This window comes from Gobio gobio (assembly GCF_949357685.1).
Source record: "Gobio gobio genome assembly, chromosome: 19".
NCBI lineage: Eukaryota > Metazoa > Chordata > Actinopteri > Cypriniformes > Gobionidae > Gobio > Gobio gobio.
In genome coordinates this window covers 35,110,942-35,131,482 of record NC_137112.1, presented here as the reverse complement: position 1 = coordinate 35,131,482, position 20,541 = coordinate 35,110,942, and the positions used below count along the sequence as shown (strand labels likewise).

The window sequence follows — 20,541 nt, the reverse complement described above, 5'->3', positions numbered from 1 at the left end:
GAGAGAGAGAGAGAGAGAGAGAGAGAGAGAGAGAGAAATTAGTTTACAAATGAATAAAACAATTATTTAATTTTTTTTATATAAAATAATTAAGATGGCACCCAACAATTATATATTAGGGACATAGATCTGCAATTAAAAAAGTTAAATTGTGCCAACACATTTATTTTAGGGATGTAGACCAACTGTTAAAACAAACCTAATTGGGCTAAACTATTTTTTAACAGGGAAGCAGACCAACAATTAAAATATTTTAAATCCAGACAGCAGTTTCACTTTGAGGTACTCAAAAATACATAACTACATTTTATGTTAGAGAGCAACAATTGAAAAAATGTAATTAACAGCCAGTTATTTTAAATTTGGGACTTTTTGTAGCATGTCAATATAAAAATTAAAATGGCGCCCAAGAATTTATATTAGAGACATAAGCCCCTTTCACACAGCAATACCGGTAAATTACCGTAAAGTTACCAGAACGACTTTACCGGTAAATACACAAATATGCTGTTCACACAAGCAACGTCATTCTGGCTACCAGTAAGAGACCATTCACACATCAGCAGTAATGTCAGTCATCGGAAATTATCTTTAAACGCTGCGCCGCTGTCTTCATGCGAAGCACTTTAGTTTCACTATCTGTTCAATTTGACAACATCTTTTTGACATCTGAGTGACAGTTATAACGGATGATCAAACAGAACGCGTGTTTGCTCTTAAAAAACACGAAACTCGCGTAATAGTACCCAACTGATAAATGGAAAAGCAGGGAGGATATCCGATCGCGACACATTGAAAAAGCTGCAAGACGTGGCGCAACGGTCAAAGATGATCCTTTAGTGCATATTTAAAGGGGTGATGAATTGAGGAATCAACTTTCCTTTGAGCCTTTGATATATAAAAGTTCATCGTGATATAAGAATATCCTGTAAGTTTCAGAGCTGAAAAGGTCCTTGTTAGTCAAAGAAAAGCTTTTATAGACACCAGCCCAAGAAAACGCTCAGAATATGTCGACCACTGACGTCATAGAATGCAGAAGCACCGCCTCAAGCCCGCCCACCGACTCGTGGAGTTAAACGGGTCGTGCTACAGAGCAATAAACATGCCGGTTCCAGCTCACGTGCGTAAGACATTGCGCGTTTGTCCGCTTCATTTCACAGCGGAATCGATTGTAAACAAGATACAGGTCGAGACTGGATTTGCAGACATATTGAGATCAAAACACAATGCTGTGCCTTCTATATTGGATCCGACAGGAACGGTGCAACACACTTATGTGAGTTAAACATGTTTTTGTGTTAGTATTTCATTGTTACAGATGTAATATCTATTGATTACATACCTTAGTGCGCGGTCACAGGCTGGAGAAGCGCGCGCAAAAATAACATTCCAATCAATCGCAGGTGGATGAGAGATGAATTATTGTGTTTGTTTGATAAAGATATTTTTCGAGCCCTGTGAGCGTTTCTCCGGACGCTTTCAAAACAATTTCCACATGTACTGAGGGGAGCTGAAGCTCATTAAATATGCAAATCTTATCCAATCCTAGCCGTGGGCATTTACTTCCAAGTCTTCAGTGCGGCACGGCCACCAAGGCAGAAAATAGCCTATTTACTTATTCATTATGATGTTTTTGAATGTAAAAACCACACGGACGTCATAAGTTGACCTCAGACAACAGTATAAAACAATTTAAAAAGCCAGTTCATGACCCCTTTAAATAGAAAAACTATTAAAAACCTTACTGTAAACGGTGCGGAGTAATCACATCATCTTCATAAGTCTTTATGATTGGACCAAAAGCAGACTACTTACATCAGCGCGTTCTAATTTCGTATGTGAATATAACGGTAATCTTGGTTCCGTATTCACACAGAGCACATTATTGGTAATTTACTGGTAATGTTACAACTTCCCTTACTGGTTAATTGCTGGAACTAATTTACCGGTATTTTTGAAAAGGTCCTGTTCACACATGATTGGTAATTTACTGGTAATTTACCAGTAAAGACTGTATGTGTGAAAGGGGCAATAGACAAACAATTAAAAAAATTAAAGTCATGACCAGTGATTTTATATTTGGAATGTAGACCAACAATTAAAAAATTCAAATCAGGCGCAGCAATTTTATATTAGAGACATAGACCAACCATTTAAACATTTTAATTGGGCACAGCAATTTTATATAGAGATGTAGACTGACAATTAAAAACTTTAAATCACTGCCAGCGATTTTAGATTAAAGACACCGACCAGTAATTAAAACATTTCTTGAATCAAGAGGCATTTCCTCCCTCCCAGCATAATTAAGTCTTCAGCTTGCCTATTCACGTAATCTTTTGTTAGTTCTTAATGAATCCGTTTGTGTCATTAGGGATGCTCCATGCTCGCGCTGATTGGTCCAGCCGCACAAACAGAAACTGTTACTATAGCAACCACTGTGCCAACTGGGTCTCTGGCTATCTGAACCCTACTACAGTCCAGGATTGAAGAGATCAGACATAAACAAAACAAACCAAGCGCAGGATGGGTACAGAAGTGTCTATTGCATGATTCGCTTCCAATAATAAAATGATCACCTTTTGATACATCCTATGAAAATGAATGTGTGAATCTCATAGGAAACATCACCGACGAGATGTACGTGTGTGTATGTGTGCGTGTTTGAAATGCACATTACATCACACACTCCGTGATGTCTGCCGCCCCGCTGAGGCTAAGCTTGAATGAGTCGAGCACTTCTGCGAGTGTTTGAGAGGAAAGAGGTGTGTGTGTGAGACCGAAGCTTAGTTTGGCGCGCACAAGAGACTCAAACACAACACAACATCTTCATGGCTTGTCATCGCTACCATTTGTGAGTACATGTTTGAATTGTGCATGTGAGTGTGTGTGTGTGTGTGTGTAATTGTGCCGGGACTCATTTGAGATAAGGAGATTATTGAGCTTTGCAATTGTTTTGATATGTAACAACAGATATTGTTATCCTCAGCATTGCATTCAGTAACGTGCGATCACTTGAGCGTGATGTCAAATAAATGAAGGAGAGCGGTTTTGACAGCGCACAGATCTTGTTATTCCACCCGTATCTGCGGGGTAAGACCCCGTTTTAATTTCATACATGACAACTTGACTGCTGCAGTGGCTTGATGCTTCGTTTAACATTTTCAAAAGCCATCACAACATAGGAGGAGCCAAATCTTGGGTCACGTATTTTGATTCTCACATAGAGAGTTAATAGACTTGTCGGCTGTTTGAGGCAGACGCGTTCAGCATGTTCTGTGAGTTTGCCGCAGGCTGTATCTCTCTAAGCCGGGGCAGAGGGATAAGGTTGGCTCTGTACGCTGAGATATCTCTCACACGCAGACTGAAAACAAAGTGGACAGTGTTTACGTAGCTCTGGTGATGTCACGGCGAGACTATTTTTAGAAACGGTATAAGACAGCAGTTTCAGTCCGTGTTGAGCGTACCGCTGTTTGTCAGGCTGAATGAACATGCCCTCTCTCTGGGATTCAAGATGCACTCTTTTTTGGGTTTACATTTGGCACAAACATGTCCTTAAATGTTCCGAATATTTGTAGTTTAAATTACCTCAGTGTTAATAAGGTCATTATACTTTATTTGTCCATTTCTGTCTGTCTTCATTGTTTATAAACTATCTGTCTTTATTGCTAATAAGGTAATTTCATAGATGGATGGATGGACAGAGACAGATAGACAGATAGACAGATAGACAGATAGACAGATAGACAGATAGATAGATAGATAGATAGATAGATAGATAGATAGATAGATAGATAGATAGATAGATAGATAGATAGATAGATAGATAGATAGATAGATAGATAGATAGATAGATAGATAGATAGATAGATAGATAGATAGATGTACTGTACAGAGAATTACAACAATTAGCTTGTTTATTACTGTTTGTGTGTTCATCTATCAAGTGAGTAATAAGACAGTCAACAAGCCTCATTCTCAGCTGGGACGTTGCGTAAGGCAAGGTCCATGTATCCATCTGTCCGCCTGCACATCTTGCACTGCCGCCCGCTGTGCCTCATCCCATGGGGGAGGGAGGGAGAAAGGGGAATTGGGACAGCCTTTCGATGTCATGTGACCCTCCCTCAAGGTCACTCTGGTCGTGCGTTATTCCTCCAGAGCGGACCATGACTAATCACACTTTCTCTCTCTTTCATCTCTCTCTTTCTCTCTCTATTGAGCAATTATAGATCGTGCTCCCCGGAAACAAACGGTTAAAACTGACGCAACAGCATCCTCTTTTTTTTCTTTTTTTTTAGATTTGTGTGTGAATGTGATTTGAATGTGTTTTTAGAGCTCGGGCGGCAGCAGTCGTGTCAGTGACAGTAATGGGAGGTGGCGTGGTGCCAAGCCTCGCTGGAGGAAGGCATTCACATTAGCCTGCCAGCGAGAGCTAGACTCCAGCTCTGAGGTCACACGAGCGGGATTCAGCGTGGCGGCACAGCATTATTCTGTCACTCAGTGCACTGATGGGATTTGTTCTTCTAACCTGATTAAACTGTTAGTTTAGTTGTATGAAATTTTATATTGAAGTGTCATAGGTTGTTGAGATAATATGCAATTTTATATATGCAAATGTTGACATTGGGCATTGCCATGGATGTTAGTAATAAACATCACAATTTTTAGTAATAATCCCCTGTACTCCATACACACAATTCAAATTTATAGAATTTATTAATGCAGAATTTGACTTAGAAATAAACTTGGAACATATACCAGCTATTGAGACTCGAAATGTCTATTTTATAATATATCTATAATATATCAATTTAATAAGTAAGGAATAATTGACGACAGGTCATTGAATTATTAGAAAAATAATGCACACCCGAGGTGGTGATGCGGTCACGACGCGAAGCATTATTTTTCGAATAATTCAACGGCCTGGAGTCAATTATTCCATTTATACTACGGTTACCACACCTCAAGACATCGATCCGATGATATATTTAAAGGGATTTGTCTGGTTTTTGTACTTAAATCGCTATTGTGAGTAGGACTATTTCTTCCGCGTCTCATCCAACGGCTCTTTTGCTAGTTCCGAAACGTCATTTTAAAGCTGCATGGAGGCTTGAGTCGTTGATAGCATTCTACTGCAGTTATTAAAGGAACACTCCACTTTTTATGAAAATAGGCAAATTTTACAAGTTCCCTAGAGTTAAATAGTTGAGTTTTACCGTTTTTGAATCCATTCAGCCGATCTTTGTATCTGGCGGTAGCACTTTTAGCATAGCTTAGCATCATCATTGATTCTGGTGAGTCCATTAGCATCTCATTCAAAAAAATGACCAAAGACACTTTCAATATTTGTCCTATTTAAAACTTGACTTTTCTACAGTTACATCGTGTGCTAAGACCAACTGAAAATGAAAAGTTGCGATTTTCTACACCTATATGGCTAGGAACTACTTTCTCATTCCTGCGTAATAGTCGTGGATCTTCGCGGCCGTACCATGGCTGCAGCGGCGCAATGATTTGTTGGTATTCTGTGAAACATGGTGGTAGAATACACCTTCGACTTACTATCACAGCCCTTTTCAACACACAGAACCATGGCTAATCACACAGGTAAATCCACAACAAAAAAAAATTGTCGGCTGCAAGCCTGAAACTTTCTCTGCAACTACACGAACTTAGTGCCGGTCACATTGAAAGTTACCTAGCTGGGGGCTACTTTCAGCGCTGCGTAATATCATTGCGCCGCTACAACCATGGTACAGCCGCGAAGATCCGTGACTATTACGCAGGAATGAGAAAGCAGTTCCTAGCCATATAGGTGTAGAAAATCGAAACTTTTCATTTTCAGTTGGTCTTAGCACACGATGTAACTGTAGAAGAGTCAAGTTTTAGATGGGAAAAATATAGAAAGTGTCTTTGGTCATTTTTTGAATGAGATGCTAATGGACTGATCAGAATCAATGATGTATGCTAAGCTATGCTAAAAGTGCTACCGCCAGATACAAAGATCGGCTGAATGGATTCAAAAACGGTAAAACTCAACTATTTAACTCTAGGGGACTTGTAAAATGAGCCTATTTTCAAAAAAAGTGGAGTGTTCCTTTAATGAAGTTATTAGAAAGAGAGAGAGAGCTAGCTAGCTAGCTAGCTTGTGTGAATTAGGCTACCTCTGTGCGTCTCTAAACAGCGCTGTTACCTCGCTAGTGAAAAAATGTAATGTGTAGCCTTTAAGTTGCTACACTATATTGGCTAACTGATAAAATCGTCTGGGCAGCGCTGACAACACCTTTTTGTGCAAACTGTAGTGTATGTGTGCGAGCACATGTAATTGCAGTAATGAGACAGAAAAGCTTCCGTTTGTTGTTTTTCATCTGGACTGTCTAATACTGCTGCCGCCCAGTTGTTGAACGTTTTACATTCACCGTAAATAATAAGATTTACTTTAGGAAAATCGTCTGTCATGTTGTTTTTTAGTCCTGTAATTTCCGTTATTACAGTTAACTATGCGAAGTGATATGGAACTGTAATGTGGTCAAGAGAGCTGCTGGAACTACGTTCGCTGTGTGTTTCCCAGAAAATAATTGCACACCTCAGAACGTTCATCAGCCAATCAGATTCAAGCATTCAACGGCCCGTAGTATAATAATAAAATAAAGAATGATAAAATAATACGTTTTATAATAAATAAATAAAAATCAGCAAATGTATGGAAAATTACCATTGTTCCTAACAAATCATTATAAATAGAATATGAAATATTTACATATGAATTATCTAAAACATTAAATGCTTAGTTGATAGAAGCTGTTATGTATGTGCAATCTTCAAATAGATGTTCTTAATAGTTCATTAATTAATCATATCTCTTAAACATATGTTTTAGACATGTTTTTTCACAGCCTTAATGACGCTATTTCTCAAAACATTAGTTGCTTATTGCCATGTTTAGCAGTTTCATAAACTCATGAGATCTTGGCTTGGCAGAAAGCTCCACAAATTTTCTTAGTCATTATACTTTCAGGTACCAGTAAGAGTATGGTAGCTCTCTTTAACACATTTTACTATATTTTTAATACCGATTTTCGCTCACAATCAGTGCAGAATGTGTGAGTAACTCATCTCCACCTGAATATTGGTTTACTCAAAATGCAGTAGCTCAGATTTAATTGCAATCATCGTCATTGTTTGTGAGAGATGGAATTTGTGTCTGCATATACTGTGTCATATGATCTGAATGATCACTGAGGCCGTATTCTTGCTTTGAAGCTCCTGAGCATGAGTGAGTTTATTTTTATGTTATATGTGACACATGGCTGCCTTCTCCAGTTGCACCAGTCAGTAACTGCTGACACAGGCGAATGAATGCATGAAAGAATAAGCGCCTGTCTTTGTGTGTAACCTCATGATCAATGTTATCATCTTGGACCAGTTGCTGCTCATTGAATTTAAAAGATTTAATTATGAAAATTGACTCTTTGTGCTAGCAATCTTCAGATCAACACAGCATAGACATCACTAGAAATTGCTCAGGTAACTTTTGAGCAGGTATGTTTGGCCTTTTGCGACTTATTGATATAAAATTGTAGAGAAAGGTCTTAAATGTTTGGGAGAGAAGATGGGAATGGGATTGGCGGGAAGGCATGTGTGCTAACTGACAGCTCTACTCAACCTCATGTTGTTCAGTTCCTTTAAGAGGCATTAAAAACTGGAAATGTGATGTTTTCTTCAGTTGGAATCAGACAGGTGCAGCACCTTGAAGTGAAAATCCCCATGACTCTTATCTCAAACAGCAGAAATTGAGACCAATGACCGGTTCATGTTCTCCACTCTGGCCCTCAAATGCGGATGATGAAAGCCCATTGGTTCTGACGTGGCTCTGTTGGTTGGGTCATGCTATGACCCTCAAAAATAGCCTACAGGATTTTGTCCGCTAAACTCTAGGCTCCGTGTCCCTCAGGATTTTTAGTGCTTATATAAAATAGCTAGGCAAGAGCATCATGTCTGCTGCAAGAGAGATGAACACTTTGTTCTAGGTCTCAAATGGCCGACTCAATCAGCAGTAGAAAGTGAACATATTGCCGTCTTAATCTTTTATTTTCTTGGCACATGAACTGCTACTACAGCAGTACACCGTGAAGAGTACAATGATGGCAATATCAGAAATGATATGCTTAGTCATTCTCTCTCTCATAATACTCTACTCTACATAATACAATCAGCTTCAATGAAGTTTACTTCGTTACTAGTGACATTTTAAAATTAGTAATGGATGCTTGGGCTCAACCGTTAAACTGTCAACTTGAGATTTGAATCTGTGGTGGAGCAAAGTAGTTCTGCACAAAAGAGGGTTTTTAAAGACAATCCATTTTTGTTTATTTTTTACTCACCATGTGAGATGGTGGTCCAGTGGGTTAAACCATGGAACTGATACGTAGAAGGTTGCGGTCACCACCAGTGTGTTACTCCATGTTGTTCCAGGGGGATTGTCCCTGTAATAAGGGCGCTGTAAGTCGCTTTGGATAAAAGTGTCTGCCAAATGCATAAATATAAATATAATATAAATATACTTAAGCACTTTGTGCCATCGAAAGGCTGTATAAAAGCATTATCAGGCCATAGGCCGCAGGCAATCAAAGCTGTGCTGATATAGACTATTGTGATTATTGCTTTTATTCAATAATAATAAGTCGACGGCACAAGTGTGTAAGCTGCATATTGGATGCAATAGTTAATATCAGTTTTAAATTTAAAGCATTTATAGTTCATACTGTATGGCCATCCGAAAAAAACAAACAACAAATGATACACATTATTGACACAATAGCTAACAACCGATATTAGTTAAACAATTACAGAAAAGTTCAGATGTTGCTCTTTATTTTGTTTAATATAAATATATTTCAAAGGGCACCTATTATGCCCCTTTTTTACAAGATGTAATATGAGTCTGTGTGTCTGTGAAGTTTCAGATCAAAATTCCTGACAGATCATTTAATACACCATTTTTGAAAATGATTTTTTTTTTTTTAAATTAGCTGTTTTCTGTGTGTCTCCTTTAAATGCAAATGAGTTGCTGCTCCCGGCCCCAGAGGGCAGAGCCTTCACAGCTCATGAACACCAGTGAAACATGATACATCTGTTTGTTTTGATGATCATCTCTATCGCTGACACGCTCATGTGACAATGCAATTCTTTATCATCATGAAATCTTATCATCTACGTGTGTTTTAAAGCCTTATCAATCTCAACTTGAGCACACACACCCAACGCATGCGCACAGAGAGATGGATGTCAGCGCGTCCGTGATTAGGCTATTAAACTAGACTAGTTCTCTTTCATGTGTTATTGCGATTAAACTGTCAACTGCACAGAAGGTTATGTCAGAAACACACAAAGTTCACATGAAAACAGTTGGTTTTGTCTGTGCACTTAAGCAGCAAGTACAGAAATCCTGTGTGTAACTTATATAAGATCTGTGTAACGTTACTAAAGTGAAAGCAGTGTAATATACAGCACCTACTGCTAAATCTGCTGTTAATATGAATCAAACTACAAAAGATAAGCAGAAAATCACTCACGACTCTTGACTGAATGAACGCTTTATTTAGAACACATTTCTTACTTTAATGCTGCTGTTAAATGCTCTGAGCTGGCGAGGACATAAACATGACGGACTGTGTGTACAGCTCTCTGAGGGCGGGGTCTACGACTTGGTCAGCATTTCTGGGAACGCCCACAAAACGTCATATCCACCATATGCCGTGGGGGAAAACACGCCATTAGAATGAATGCACGTAGACCTTCTTAGTCGCTTTATCTTTACTCTTTGTAATGATTACGATTTATTTTTGCTTGGTGCAGCCCCGAAAAGTTGCCATGTGGCGTTCTACACCTCTAGGAAGTTAAAAAACCCTGATCTGAAGTTTATACTGCCGAATAAACAGCCGGAGCCGTTCGTCAAAGCCTGCAATACGTTCATTACAATTAAACATTTGTAATGTAAAGCTACATAATAGCTAGGCTACTTCATAAATCACCCAGTCTTTTGATAAAGACGGTTGCTATAAAAAAGTAAATATAAAAAAGTTTGCTATTGTCAGTAATTCTAATAATATTATATTTCAAATATCAATTTCATAGCACAAGACGCGTTTTATGATCATAAAACGTTAAATGTATGTATGTATGTACTGTATGTCCATTAAGTTCAGGAACACTGAAATAACGTCTTCATGATTTATGAAGTAGGCATGTCATACCTATATGGGGGTCGGTGGAGCAGCATGTATTTTGGTGAGAAAATGACACCTCTGGCCATTGATTCCGTTGGGTTGTTTATCAGTCACAGATACTGTACGGACAATCTGACCCAATATGGCTCAGTTTTTCTATATATCTTGCTCTGTCGAGCGGCAAAATTGATTCTACCGACCAAGTCTATAGGGTGGTTGTGTACACACAATGCCAACACACATTTATGTTCAAACACCATGTAAAAGTAAATTTTGCATAATAGGTGCCCTTTAATATTTGTTTTTCTTTGATGAAAAATGTTATGCTTTTTACATATATATCTTTTGATGTAGGCCAGTAAAGAACAAGATTACAGCCAAGCCAAGGCAGTGGAATCACAATTTTCTCTGAAAATGTCATTTTCCCCTGCCATTAGATTTCAGTAATGTAGTGCCTGCACAATGCCACACTTATAAAGAGTCAGGTTTGAAATCGTTTTTTTTTTTTTTTTTTTGCTGAATTGCTCTCTTCTACCACTCACAACTCCATTGCTGTCAACAGCTTAACTGCACAAACCAGCATGCCTCTGCTGACATTTTATTCACCTTTCATCTTTATATGGAATTATTTAATTCGCTGGCAACAAACCACCACTTCAAAGTAAAGGTTGAACCCACCAAGGCTTCCTTGTTTCATCTCGGTGTGAAGAGAGCACTTGCAAAACTGTCACATCAAACCTAAAAGATGGCACCATATCATTGGTTTCCACTTGCGCTGCAAGTATGTTCAGGCTTTGTCTCTTTGAGTTCATAATTTGATTAGGAAAATGAAGAAATGCATATGATTCTTAATAAAGAGTCATTGATGATCTGAACGTAATGAAGCTGAGAGACTGTAACTGTTTGATTAGTGTTGAGGGCCACTACAGATATCCATCCAACAAGCCATTTTTAGTTCAGATCTGGTCTTATGGGCCACATAATGAGTGAAGTTGATGAGTTTTAGTCTAATCGGTCTCCATCCCAGCCAGTGAAACTGAAATTACAATTCTTTGGTGTGTGATTGAATTAATTGGCTCATAATCTCGTGCGGTCGTTAAATACTTAGACCATTAGACCTTGGTTAAATGTGTTTTGAGCGATCTGGCCCGTTTCCAAGCTCAGATGATGCACGTCCCTCTGTGACATAGAATAAATACGCACAATGTTTTATCCCCAATATTGAGTTTAATGCGCTCACCATTTAAGTTTTTGCATGTGCTTTTCCAGCCCTGGAAGGCAACCAGTCATTTAATATGCTAAACTCACATCTGATCCCGTTCTATGCCCAGCTGTCCTCATTTACATATGCAGCCATTTGTTTCTGTGTAATCTGTATGTCTGTGCACTGGGTGATCTGCTCATATGTTCGTAAGAGGATCACGTTTAAGACGGTGTGTTTTGCCTCTGGCAGGATTGCATAGAACAGGAAATGCAAATGAGCGTGTGGAATATTAATGAGGGGATGGACTGCTGGGGCATTGTCTTAGTCCACTAGAGGGAGCATGGAGCTACGGTCACTTTTTCATGATGCAGTAATAGTTACCAAAGCTCTTAGAAATCCGGACAGAAACAACTGGAGAATTTTATAAGGCAGTGTGATTATCTTTAATACAGATAAAGAATGCATGAAAAAAAATTGACTATATTTGTATTTTTTATTTAATTATGAATTAATTTCTTATTGTTATAAAGGCATTGCTGTAATATAAAAAGCTTGGAATGTCATAAGGATCTATCTATCTATCTATCTATCTATCTATCTATCTATCTATCTATCTATCTATCTATCTATCTATCTATCTATCTATCTATCAATCCACACGTCTATCCATCTTCGAATTTCTAATTATTCTACTTCCTTCAAAATTCAAACTGCAGTTCTGCATCCTGTTTGTCATCCATCCATCCATCCATCCATCCATCCATTTTACTTCCTTCAGTATTCAAATAAAAAAATCAAATCAATAAATTGAGTATAGTATATAATATAAAAATTAATTTATTCATTTTAATTACCATATATATATTACAATTGTAATATAAAAATGTATATATCTGAAGGAAATAAGAATTAAATATATGTTTTAATAATATATTTAATACATATAGTTTTAAATGTTTTATTTTATTTTATTTTATTTTTGTGAATGCTGATGTCTTTTATGATGGCTTTTTATATGCTTTTAACAGAACAAACTACAAATATGCCCATTTGGATGTCTGAAAGAAATGAGACACTTAAAGGAGTGTCATTACGATCCACTTTAGGGCCTATGGAACTAAAAATATTTGCGATTTGATGTCATCCATAGCTGGGTGTGAGTTTCGCACCCGCGGTTCTTTGTGCTTGAGCGATTCTCACAGGAGCTGTCCACAGGCAGCTATTGTTCCAGCTTTGATAGTAGGAAAAAAAAGGGGCTTTCTGAAGAACTTTGAAAGGGAGTGATCACGATAATACCAGACTAAAAATAGACAAAGATATTCTGTTTGTCTTTTTCCTTTTTGTCTCACCAGAAACCTGACGAGGTTCGTAAATACACGTCCCGGTGCTCCATTTAGCTTGAACGGGCCACCAGCAGGCAATAATTCCCTCAGTTGTCGCACCGTTTTTCCTCAACAGATTGGAGGCCATTAACATACTGCTATAAAAAAAAAAAAACGTTTCTACTTCGGTTAGTCCGATATAAAGCACTTTGTTGTTTTATCCTCCCAGCAGATGGATTTCTATAGGCACTGCCTTTTTGTTTATTCTAAAAAGGGCCAATTAATAATATCAGCCATGCACATATGGGCTTCTCTCAAGCCCGCAGGCAGTTGGGTGTCATGATGCATTGCCCTGGGCTGCTGGACACCTTCTACATCATAGTAGCATACATAGATATATCGAGATAAATTAGTCTATCTGCCAGAGCCCAGATAGAGCTCTTCACCATGATAGGCATCTCACAGAGAAACATTATTGAGGCCACGAAAATACGGCCTACCCTCATCATTTCAGCCTAGACCCCATCTGGCCACACGTGCCATGACAATAACTGCAATTACATACCCACCTATCCGCTTGAGCTGGCCAAGGCCTCTCGGGGGTCTTTAAGATGGCCTGCAAGCCAAAGCCCTACCATATTTAGTGCTTATTGGTTTCCGCCAATCAAACCGGAGGAGTGCAGATAACGCCACTTCAGACGTTTTATCGCCACAACGCATCTCTGACAGGATCATCACCCCATTCACCAGGGGAATTAAAAGAAGCCATACAGCTCTGTCGTAAAGGATGTTAACACTGTGAGGGGAAAAGAGGGAAGTAATGAAGTTAGCAGGATGAGTACAGACAAGATGGAGTCTGGGAGTGAAGATCTCTGAGTGGCAGTAACATGATCTCACATCACCATGTTTTGCAGTATTTGTCAGTGCGGTGGATTATTCTCCACGAACAAACATGCTGAACTAAACACATTAAAATAAAAACAAAGATTTTTCCAAGTTGTTTTATAATAAAATACTATTTCAGTCTTTCTACTGAGCTTAAGGACCGTTCACACCAAGGACAAAAACTATAATGATGTCGTTCTAATTCTGTTAAAATAGGGAAGTCCACGCCACAACTATAATGATATAATGACAATATCAGAATGTTTTTTTTCCTGCTGATAAATTATAAAAACGTTGACACACACTCAGAATCCAGTTATCTTTATAGTTATGTAGCTGTGAACAGGCATTTATGAAAGCACCAGATCATAGCGATGTGGATATGTTTGCACAAGCTCTGCAATTCAGCACTCCAGTCAAGTCACGTTACGTTTATTTATATAGACGTCTTTTTATATAGTACTATGGAGTATTAAACATGAAAAAACAGTGTCAGTGTCGCTTTCAATTAGAACTTCGATTTCTTCTCTACAGAATCTCTCCAGTGTGTTCATGTTAGCTCAACGGACTGAAAAGTCAGTTTGTTCTTCAAAGTACATCGGGGCCTTTATCTGGGCCTTCAACTTGACCACCTATATCCAACTTTATTGCTCAACTTTACCAGCTTAGACCAGGTAGAAACCATGTTCTAAAAACACAGCTACCAGCTTGAGCTGTTTTTTCCTGCAGGGAAGGCAGTGTTTTTTGGACTAATATTAAGGTACCTCTAAGCTTTGTTTTTTTCACTGGTACATTTAATAAACCTGCTCTCTATTTCACTCGATAATCTCTCTTTGAAGAGACATCAGGTCCGGGGGATAAAACATTACAATAAAGAAAACATAGTTATATAATCAGTTCTTATGTACATCAAAACAGTCCCTAGGACCGTGAAACCAAGCTCTATTTACACAGCTGGTGCCTCTGTGTGAAATAATCACTGGTGTGCTTTTTCTGCAAATGTTCGTTTTTACTGTACCATATCTGAGTAATGCAGCTATCCAACAATCACAAAGAATGTAATATAACTGTTTAGATAGGATTGAGGTGTATACTTGGCATACCATGCGTAGACGACTTTAGAATTGTACAATTGTTTTGAATGCATACTTATTTTTTTTATAATTTTACAGTATTTTTTTTTTGCTCCTACAGTTTACTTCTTCTAACTCTATAAGGGTGTTCTGGAGGCATTTACAATGTCATACAAATGAATATTTGTCTTAATAAATCTAAAAGGTATTTTAGCTATTGTCCATTTAGATACCATAGAAAATAATGTACTATATACTGAAACTTTAATCACAGCTTAACCTTTTGTATTTATAATTTCAAGCTAAGAACTTCATAATTTGATAAAGAAATCAAATAAAAAATAAAAAATTCAGCTTCACCATCACAGAAATCAATTAAAAATTGAAAGCAGTTATTTTAAATTGTAATAATATTTCACAAAATACAGTTTTTACCGTTTTTGCAGCCTTGGTCAGCAAGAGACGTCCAGTTTTCTGCAAGGCTGGTGATAACATCCCTTGGAAAGAAACTGGTTTTCATGCATTTTCGTGCAATCATGCATTACATACATAGGCTTTAATTACCACAAATCTATCAGTTTGAGATTTCCCTTGAGTGTCATCCATGAATATGATGCCCTGTGTCATAAAACTGGCATTCATGTGGCTGAGCCTGGGGGCCATTAACTGGTGCTGAGTTCTTGCAGAGCATCGGTTCATTAATAGCAGCGTGTGGCATGTGCTTCCTCGGGTGCTGACCGCTGTCATTACCTCCAGAGAGCCATGTGGCTCATTTACTGGGGACGTGGAGCACAGCTGGGTCCTGAAAAGCCAACACCTGGTGTACAAGGACTAATGGATGGTTTTAGACCACTCGGCACGCTCAAGAGCAATTGCACCTTCCCCCATTAAAGCGTTGTTTCCCATTGAAGAAGTCTTCATGTGATATTTTTAGCCCAAAGGATAGATAGATATATAAAGGATAGCAAAATATTATACCCAAAAATTCTTCATACAGTAAAATTGATTTTTTTTAAAAAAGCATTGCAAAAGCAATTAAGCATTGCTTGGTAACTGGTTGACCTGAATTGGTTTTATCTAATTGTGTCCTTAAATTTAACAGCTGATTGGTTGATTGTAATCCATTACAAACCTTTCTATCAAAGTTATCTGACATTATCAAGATGAATTTGTTCTGACACAGTTTAAGAGTTCTTGTCATATTTTATTACCATTTTCTAAACTATGTGAATATATATATATATATATATATATATATATATATATATATATATATATATATATATATATATATATATATATATATAAATATAAATATATATATATATATATATATATATAAATATATATATATATATATATATATATATATATATATATATATATATATATATATATATATATATATATATATATATATATATATATATATATATATATATATATATAAATGCCTAAAGGTCCTGTGTGGAAGACGACGACAGCAGTCTCAGCCAACCGGATGATGGATGTTTCCTCGTCTGTTTAATGGGCAAGCCCCACTCCCCCTCACCCCCCCAAGCCCTCTCACAAAATGGGCCCCTAAACTACCCACAAGACAAAAGAGCTGTTTGCTAGGACTCATTAATGAGGAAAAAGGGACATGTGTGGCTGTACTTGCGCTCACTAATGTTTATGGGTTTTAAACAAGTAAAAGGGTACATAAAATTAAACGCAATTCCGACTTAAATTGCAGAAAGGCGGAGTGTGAATGGTTTTTAAGTGATCTGACTGTCTGGGACGCGAGTACCAGTCATAAAACATTTGGATCACCCACAAACTAATGAATAAAAACCTTTTTGGAAATGTTTAGAAAGATGTTTGGTACAATTTAACGATGTAAGGCCCTCCTATTCATCATAGAATGGGGAAAAAAAGTCATATTTTGCTAAATGATGCATGTTTTTATTGTTTACCATGTGACTTTTTGTGCTTTGGCAAACAAACCGTATGAATGCTCAACTCCATAGAGCTCTGTTTGGCTGCTAGTGTCATTTAGCATTTTTCACTTTACACTTGCACAAAGAAATCCCTGATCTGTTGTACCAATCTAAAGCGAGAGGACTGTGTGTTTTGTTCGAGTGCCAGGCTGTGGATGGATTTGAGAGAGTTTAGAGGGCGTGAGAGGGAGCAGAAAGAGCCGGTCTGCGTGCAGGGGCTTCAGTAGTTTGCATAATGACAAGCATCCCAAACACACACACACACATATGAGTATGTTGATATTCTCTTGAGAAATGAGCGCCTTACAGGGTTTGGTAATTACTGGTCATGCTACCTTGAAATGGATTGCTTGAATGTGCTATCATGTGTTTAAATATACCTCTTTCAGTGCATTCAATTTCCATGACACTGTGGTCACATCTCATTTGTTTCTCTAAATATTCAGGTTCAGTCTCAGCTCATGCATAATAATGTTTCCGCATCTTTCCTAATTTCACTGGGTTTTTTTTACATTACTTTGCTCTTTTCATTGTTTTTAGTCTTTGTCAGTGTAATACTGGTTGACTAATAACATGTCTAATGTCCTTTTTAACATCAAGATATTTGGTTAAAATGTATATATTTGTTTGTTTTATAATTAGTTAATAATATTTTAGCTTTTTTGCAGTTAATTTAAATAGTCAAATAGTCATGTACCCCCCCCCCCCCAAAAAAAATCTAAATGTATTTAAAAATCATTGAAAAAATGTTGTTTAAAACTAGTTTTAGGTGAAGTGTAGCATTGAAATTAGTGCTGTCAAATGATTAATCATGATTAATAAAAGTTTGTGTTTACATAATGTATGTGTGTACCGTGTATAATTTTTATATATTTAAGAAAAATGTGTATTTATGGATAAAATATGTATATATAGGCCTAATTTAAATTATTTATATATATATATATATATATATATATATATATATATATATATATATATATATATATATATATATATATATATATATATATATATAAATATTTCTTAAATACATGTATGTGTATTCAAATATACATAATAAGTACACACAGTACACACACATATATTATGAAAACACAAACTTTTATTTTGGATGCGATTAATCATTTGACAGCCCTATTGAAATGTCCATGAACTCTATTCGATTTTAGGATAATGTTTATGTTTGAGGGAAAGTTTATTTTAGGTGTTCTTTTTCTCAATTTTGTAAATATCTTTTTGCTTTTTTGCAGGTCACTTGTGTCCTGTTTGGTTAGAAATTAATTTCTAAAGGTACATTTGCTCTTTAAATGACTAAATTTAACTCCTCGATTAGTATTTGGTCACACAACCTGCATATATGATAAACAATTTTTTTTTTTTTAAGTTCCTAAAGGAAGTGCATGTCACTCTACTTTCACCACTTGACATTTCAAGTCAGCTACCGGTAAATGTTTGCATTTTATCCAATTTACCCTGAACAAATAAAATCAGTGGCCTCACTGACTGTTTTGGCCACGCCCTCTCTCCCACTCTCAGCCAATCAGCATCATCTTAAGGCTTCATTTAGCATTTTATTGCCAGTGATCCCGTATCCCAGCAACGGGCATCAGCATATCAGAGTGGGGTTGTAAATCAGCCAGCTTGTGTTTGGTGAGCATCAGTCCCTGCTGATCACCATGTGCTTCTAGTGATTAGCACTGCTCAGCACACACATGGCTGGCAAAGGGAGTGCACCATCAGATAAAGCATAATTAATACGGACCAGGCAGGGGGGTGTAGGGGGCTTTGTGGTTGCGGTGAAGCACGCTGGAGCTGGACTTTGTCATCGGCACTGACAGACAATGGAGGCAGCTGTAATTCAAAAGTGAGGGAAAGCTCACAAAAGCTTTCCTTTTTTTATTCTGTTTGGAAATGTTTGGAGCTGCTGGATTAGAGCTAGAGGAAATACAGATACACTTTGTGTCACATCCCTGAAGCGGTGGAGAGTCGTACGCATGGTGTGTGTGACTTCTTCATTGAGGGTGTGAGAGACATCACAAAGGGTGTTACTATTTCATGCTGGAAGGATTTACAGCCACCGCTGAGGCCCTGTCTTTCGTCGATCTACGGGATGTTTGGCATAGTCACTGTCACTCAAACACCTCCGAGTCAGGTGTGATGGTGCAACCACGTGCATTCCAGCTCTTTTATGCAGGCTAGCAGGGATGTGATAGGCTTGATCACAAAACTCCTCGGTTCTTGCTCAGGACAATGTTGAAGCTCAAGACATTCTGTTTGGATTACTGGCAGTTTCTTTGCTTGCAGCCTCTCAATGGCTTCTATAAAAGGTAAGAGGTCTTTGTTCAATGCTGGCATCTCTATTGCTTTTATAAAAAAAATACGACTTTACAAATGAATGAAGGTATTATCCGCTTCTGGTAATGTGTTGTTATTGTTCTCTTTGTCACACTACAAATAATGAATTCTAATTGAAGATGCTTTTATTGCTGGAGCAGTTTAGTGCATGCTGTCACCATGTGCACTGTATTGTTCTCATTCAGTAGCAGTTTTCAGATCAGCTAATTAAAGCCGTTACAGTCGGTAAAGAGCCGTGACTGACCTCAGATCAGCGTATCTTTGTGTTATTGTGAGTTTAGGGCTGTGAAGTTGAGGTTGCAGCGAGTCAGGCTGATTTAACTCGAGCTCTATTGTGTTTCTGTGACCTGACAAGCGTTTCCATCACAGATCTGATCCTCTTATTGTGGGGCATGGGACCCCTCAGGCCCTTGTTGTGTCCAGTGCTCTATCACTGCCTTATAGTCTTTCTTCTATTGTCCAGGAGACCTTTGAACTTTGGTTTTAAGTTGACATGAAATTCTAAGCGGTGCCCGGCAATGTGACATCATTTAAAACTATTTGAAACGAAATTCTTGTGTTAATATACTCGCTGTTTTTGAGATACTGCATGGAAGATTTGTTTATATTTAAATTTAATATAAACTTTAAATTACATTTTTAGATTAAAATATTCCTCATTAATAGGTTAACTTTGATTCATTATTATTTAATTTTATTTCTATTTATACTTATAATTTTTTTTAAAGTAGTTACATTCATTCATTCATTCGAAGTTGGCATTACTGATACCTGCAGGCCTTGACGTTTTTGGGTCTCCCCTCTTATGACCACCGTGAAAAAACGGCATGATGGTGTTGCGCTTAACCTTTGCTGACTAAGGCATCCGAGTGTCTATGACTCAAGCAGCGAGCCAGCGACTCAGGAAATCCTCTGTCAACTGTTCGTGCTGACCTTCTCGCCTAACCGTGCCCTTCAATTGACTGCTGTAATCATTGGAAACTGTGCCGTTCACACAACGTGGCCATTGTGTGCAGTGCAATGCCTTCAATCAAACACAATATACAGTGTCGTTGGTGACTTTCGACCTCACATTTGAAACAAAACTGAAGAAACCAAAGAGAAAAATCCCCTTTATTTTTGTTCCCAACATGCCTTGTGATAGACAGTCAGCGTAGGTGTTTCAGAACAGAATTATGCAGCTGGTACTGTCAGGATATGAGCGGCTCACCGAAGCCTCTTTAGAGCACATTAAAACTATTCATAAGCTTTGACGTTTTAAATTTTTGTTGGGCAAACAATCATGTTGATAATGGAATCAGACAATGTTTCAATTCTCTTATTCCCTATCATCACATTCTCTGGATGATTTGATGAAAAAATACTCCCTTTTAGCTAAAAGTACCTCTAATAGCTACATTCAGGGCTTGACATTAACACCCGCCATTTGCGGGTGGATTTCAGCTGTGGCGTGTAACAGAGTCACTCCCCCTAGCCACTTTGGTGGGT

At 37.7% G+C, this 20,541-nt stretch overlaps 1 protein-coding gene across 6 annotated transcripts in view; it reads left to right on the top strand.

The window, feature by feature from the left end:
• iqsec1b (IQ motif and Sec7 domain ArfGEF 1b) overlaps positions 1 to 20,541 on the top strand; it is a 258,865-nt gene that overhangs the window by 158,737 nt on the left and 79,587 nt on the right. For 2 of the 6 annotated variants that reach the window (XM_079844828.1, XM_079844834.1), the window contains exon 1: positions 2,710 to 2,854. The exons of the other annotated variants lie outside the window; for them this stretch is intronic. In XM_079844828.1, coding sequence (XP_079700954.1) covers positions 2,832 to 2,854 — 23 coding nt within the window. In that variant the 5' untranslated portion in view covers positions 2,710 to 2,831. Of the gene's footprint in view, positions 1 to 2,709; positions 2,855 to 20,541 lie in introns of those variants that run through there. 6 annotated transcript variants of the gene reach the window in all.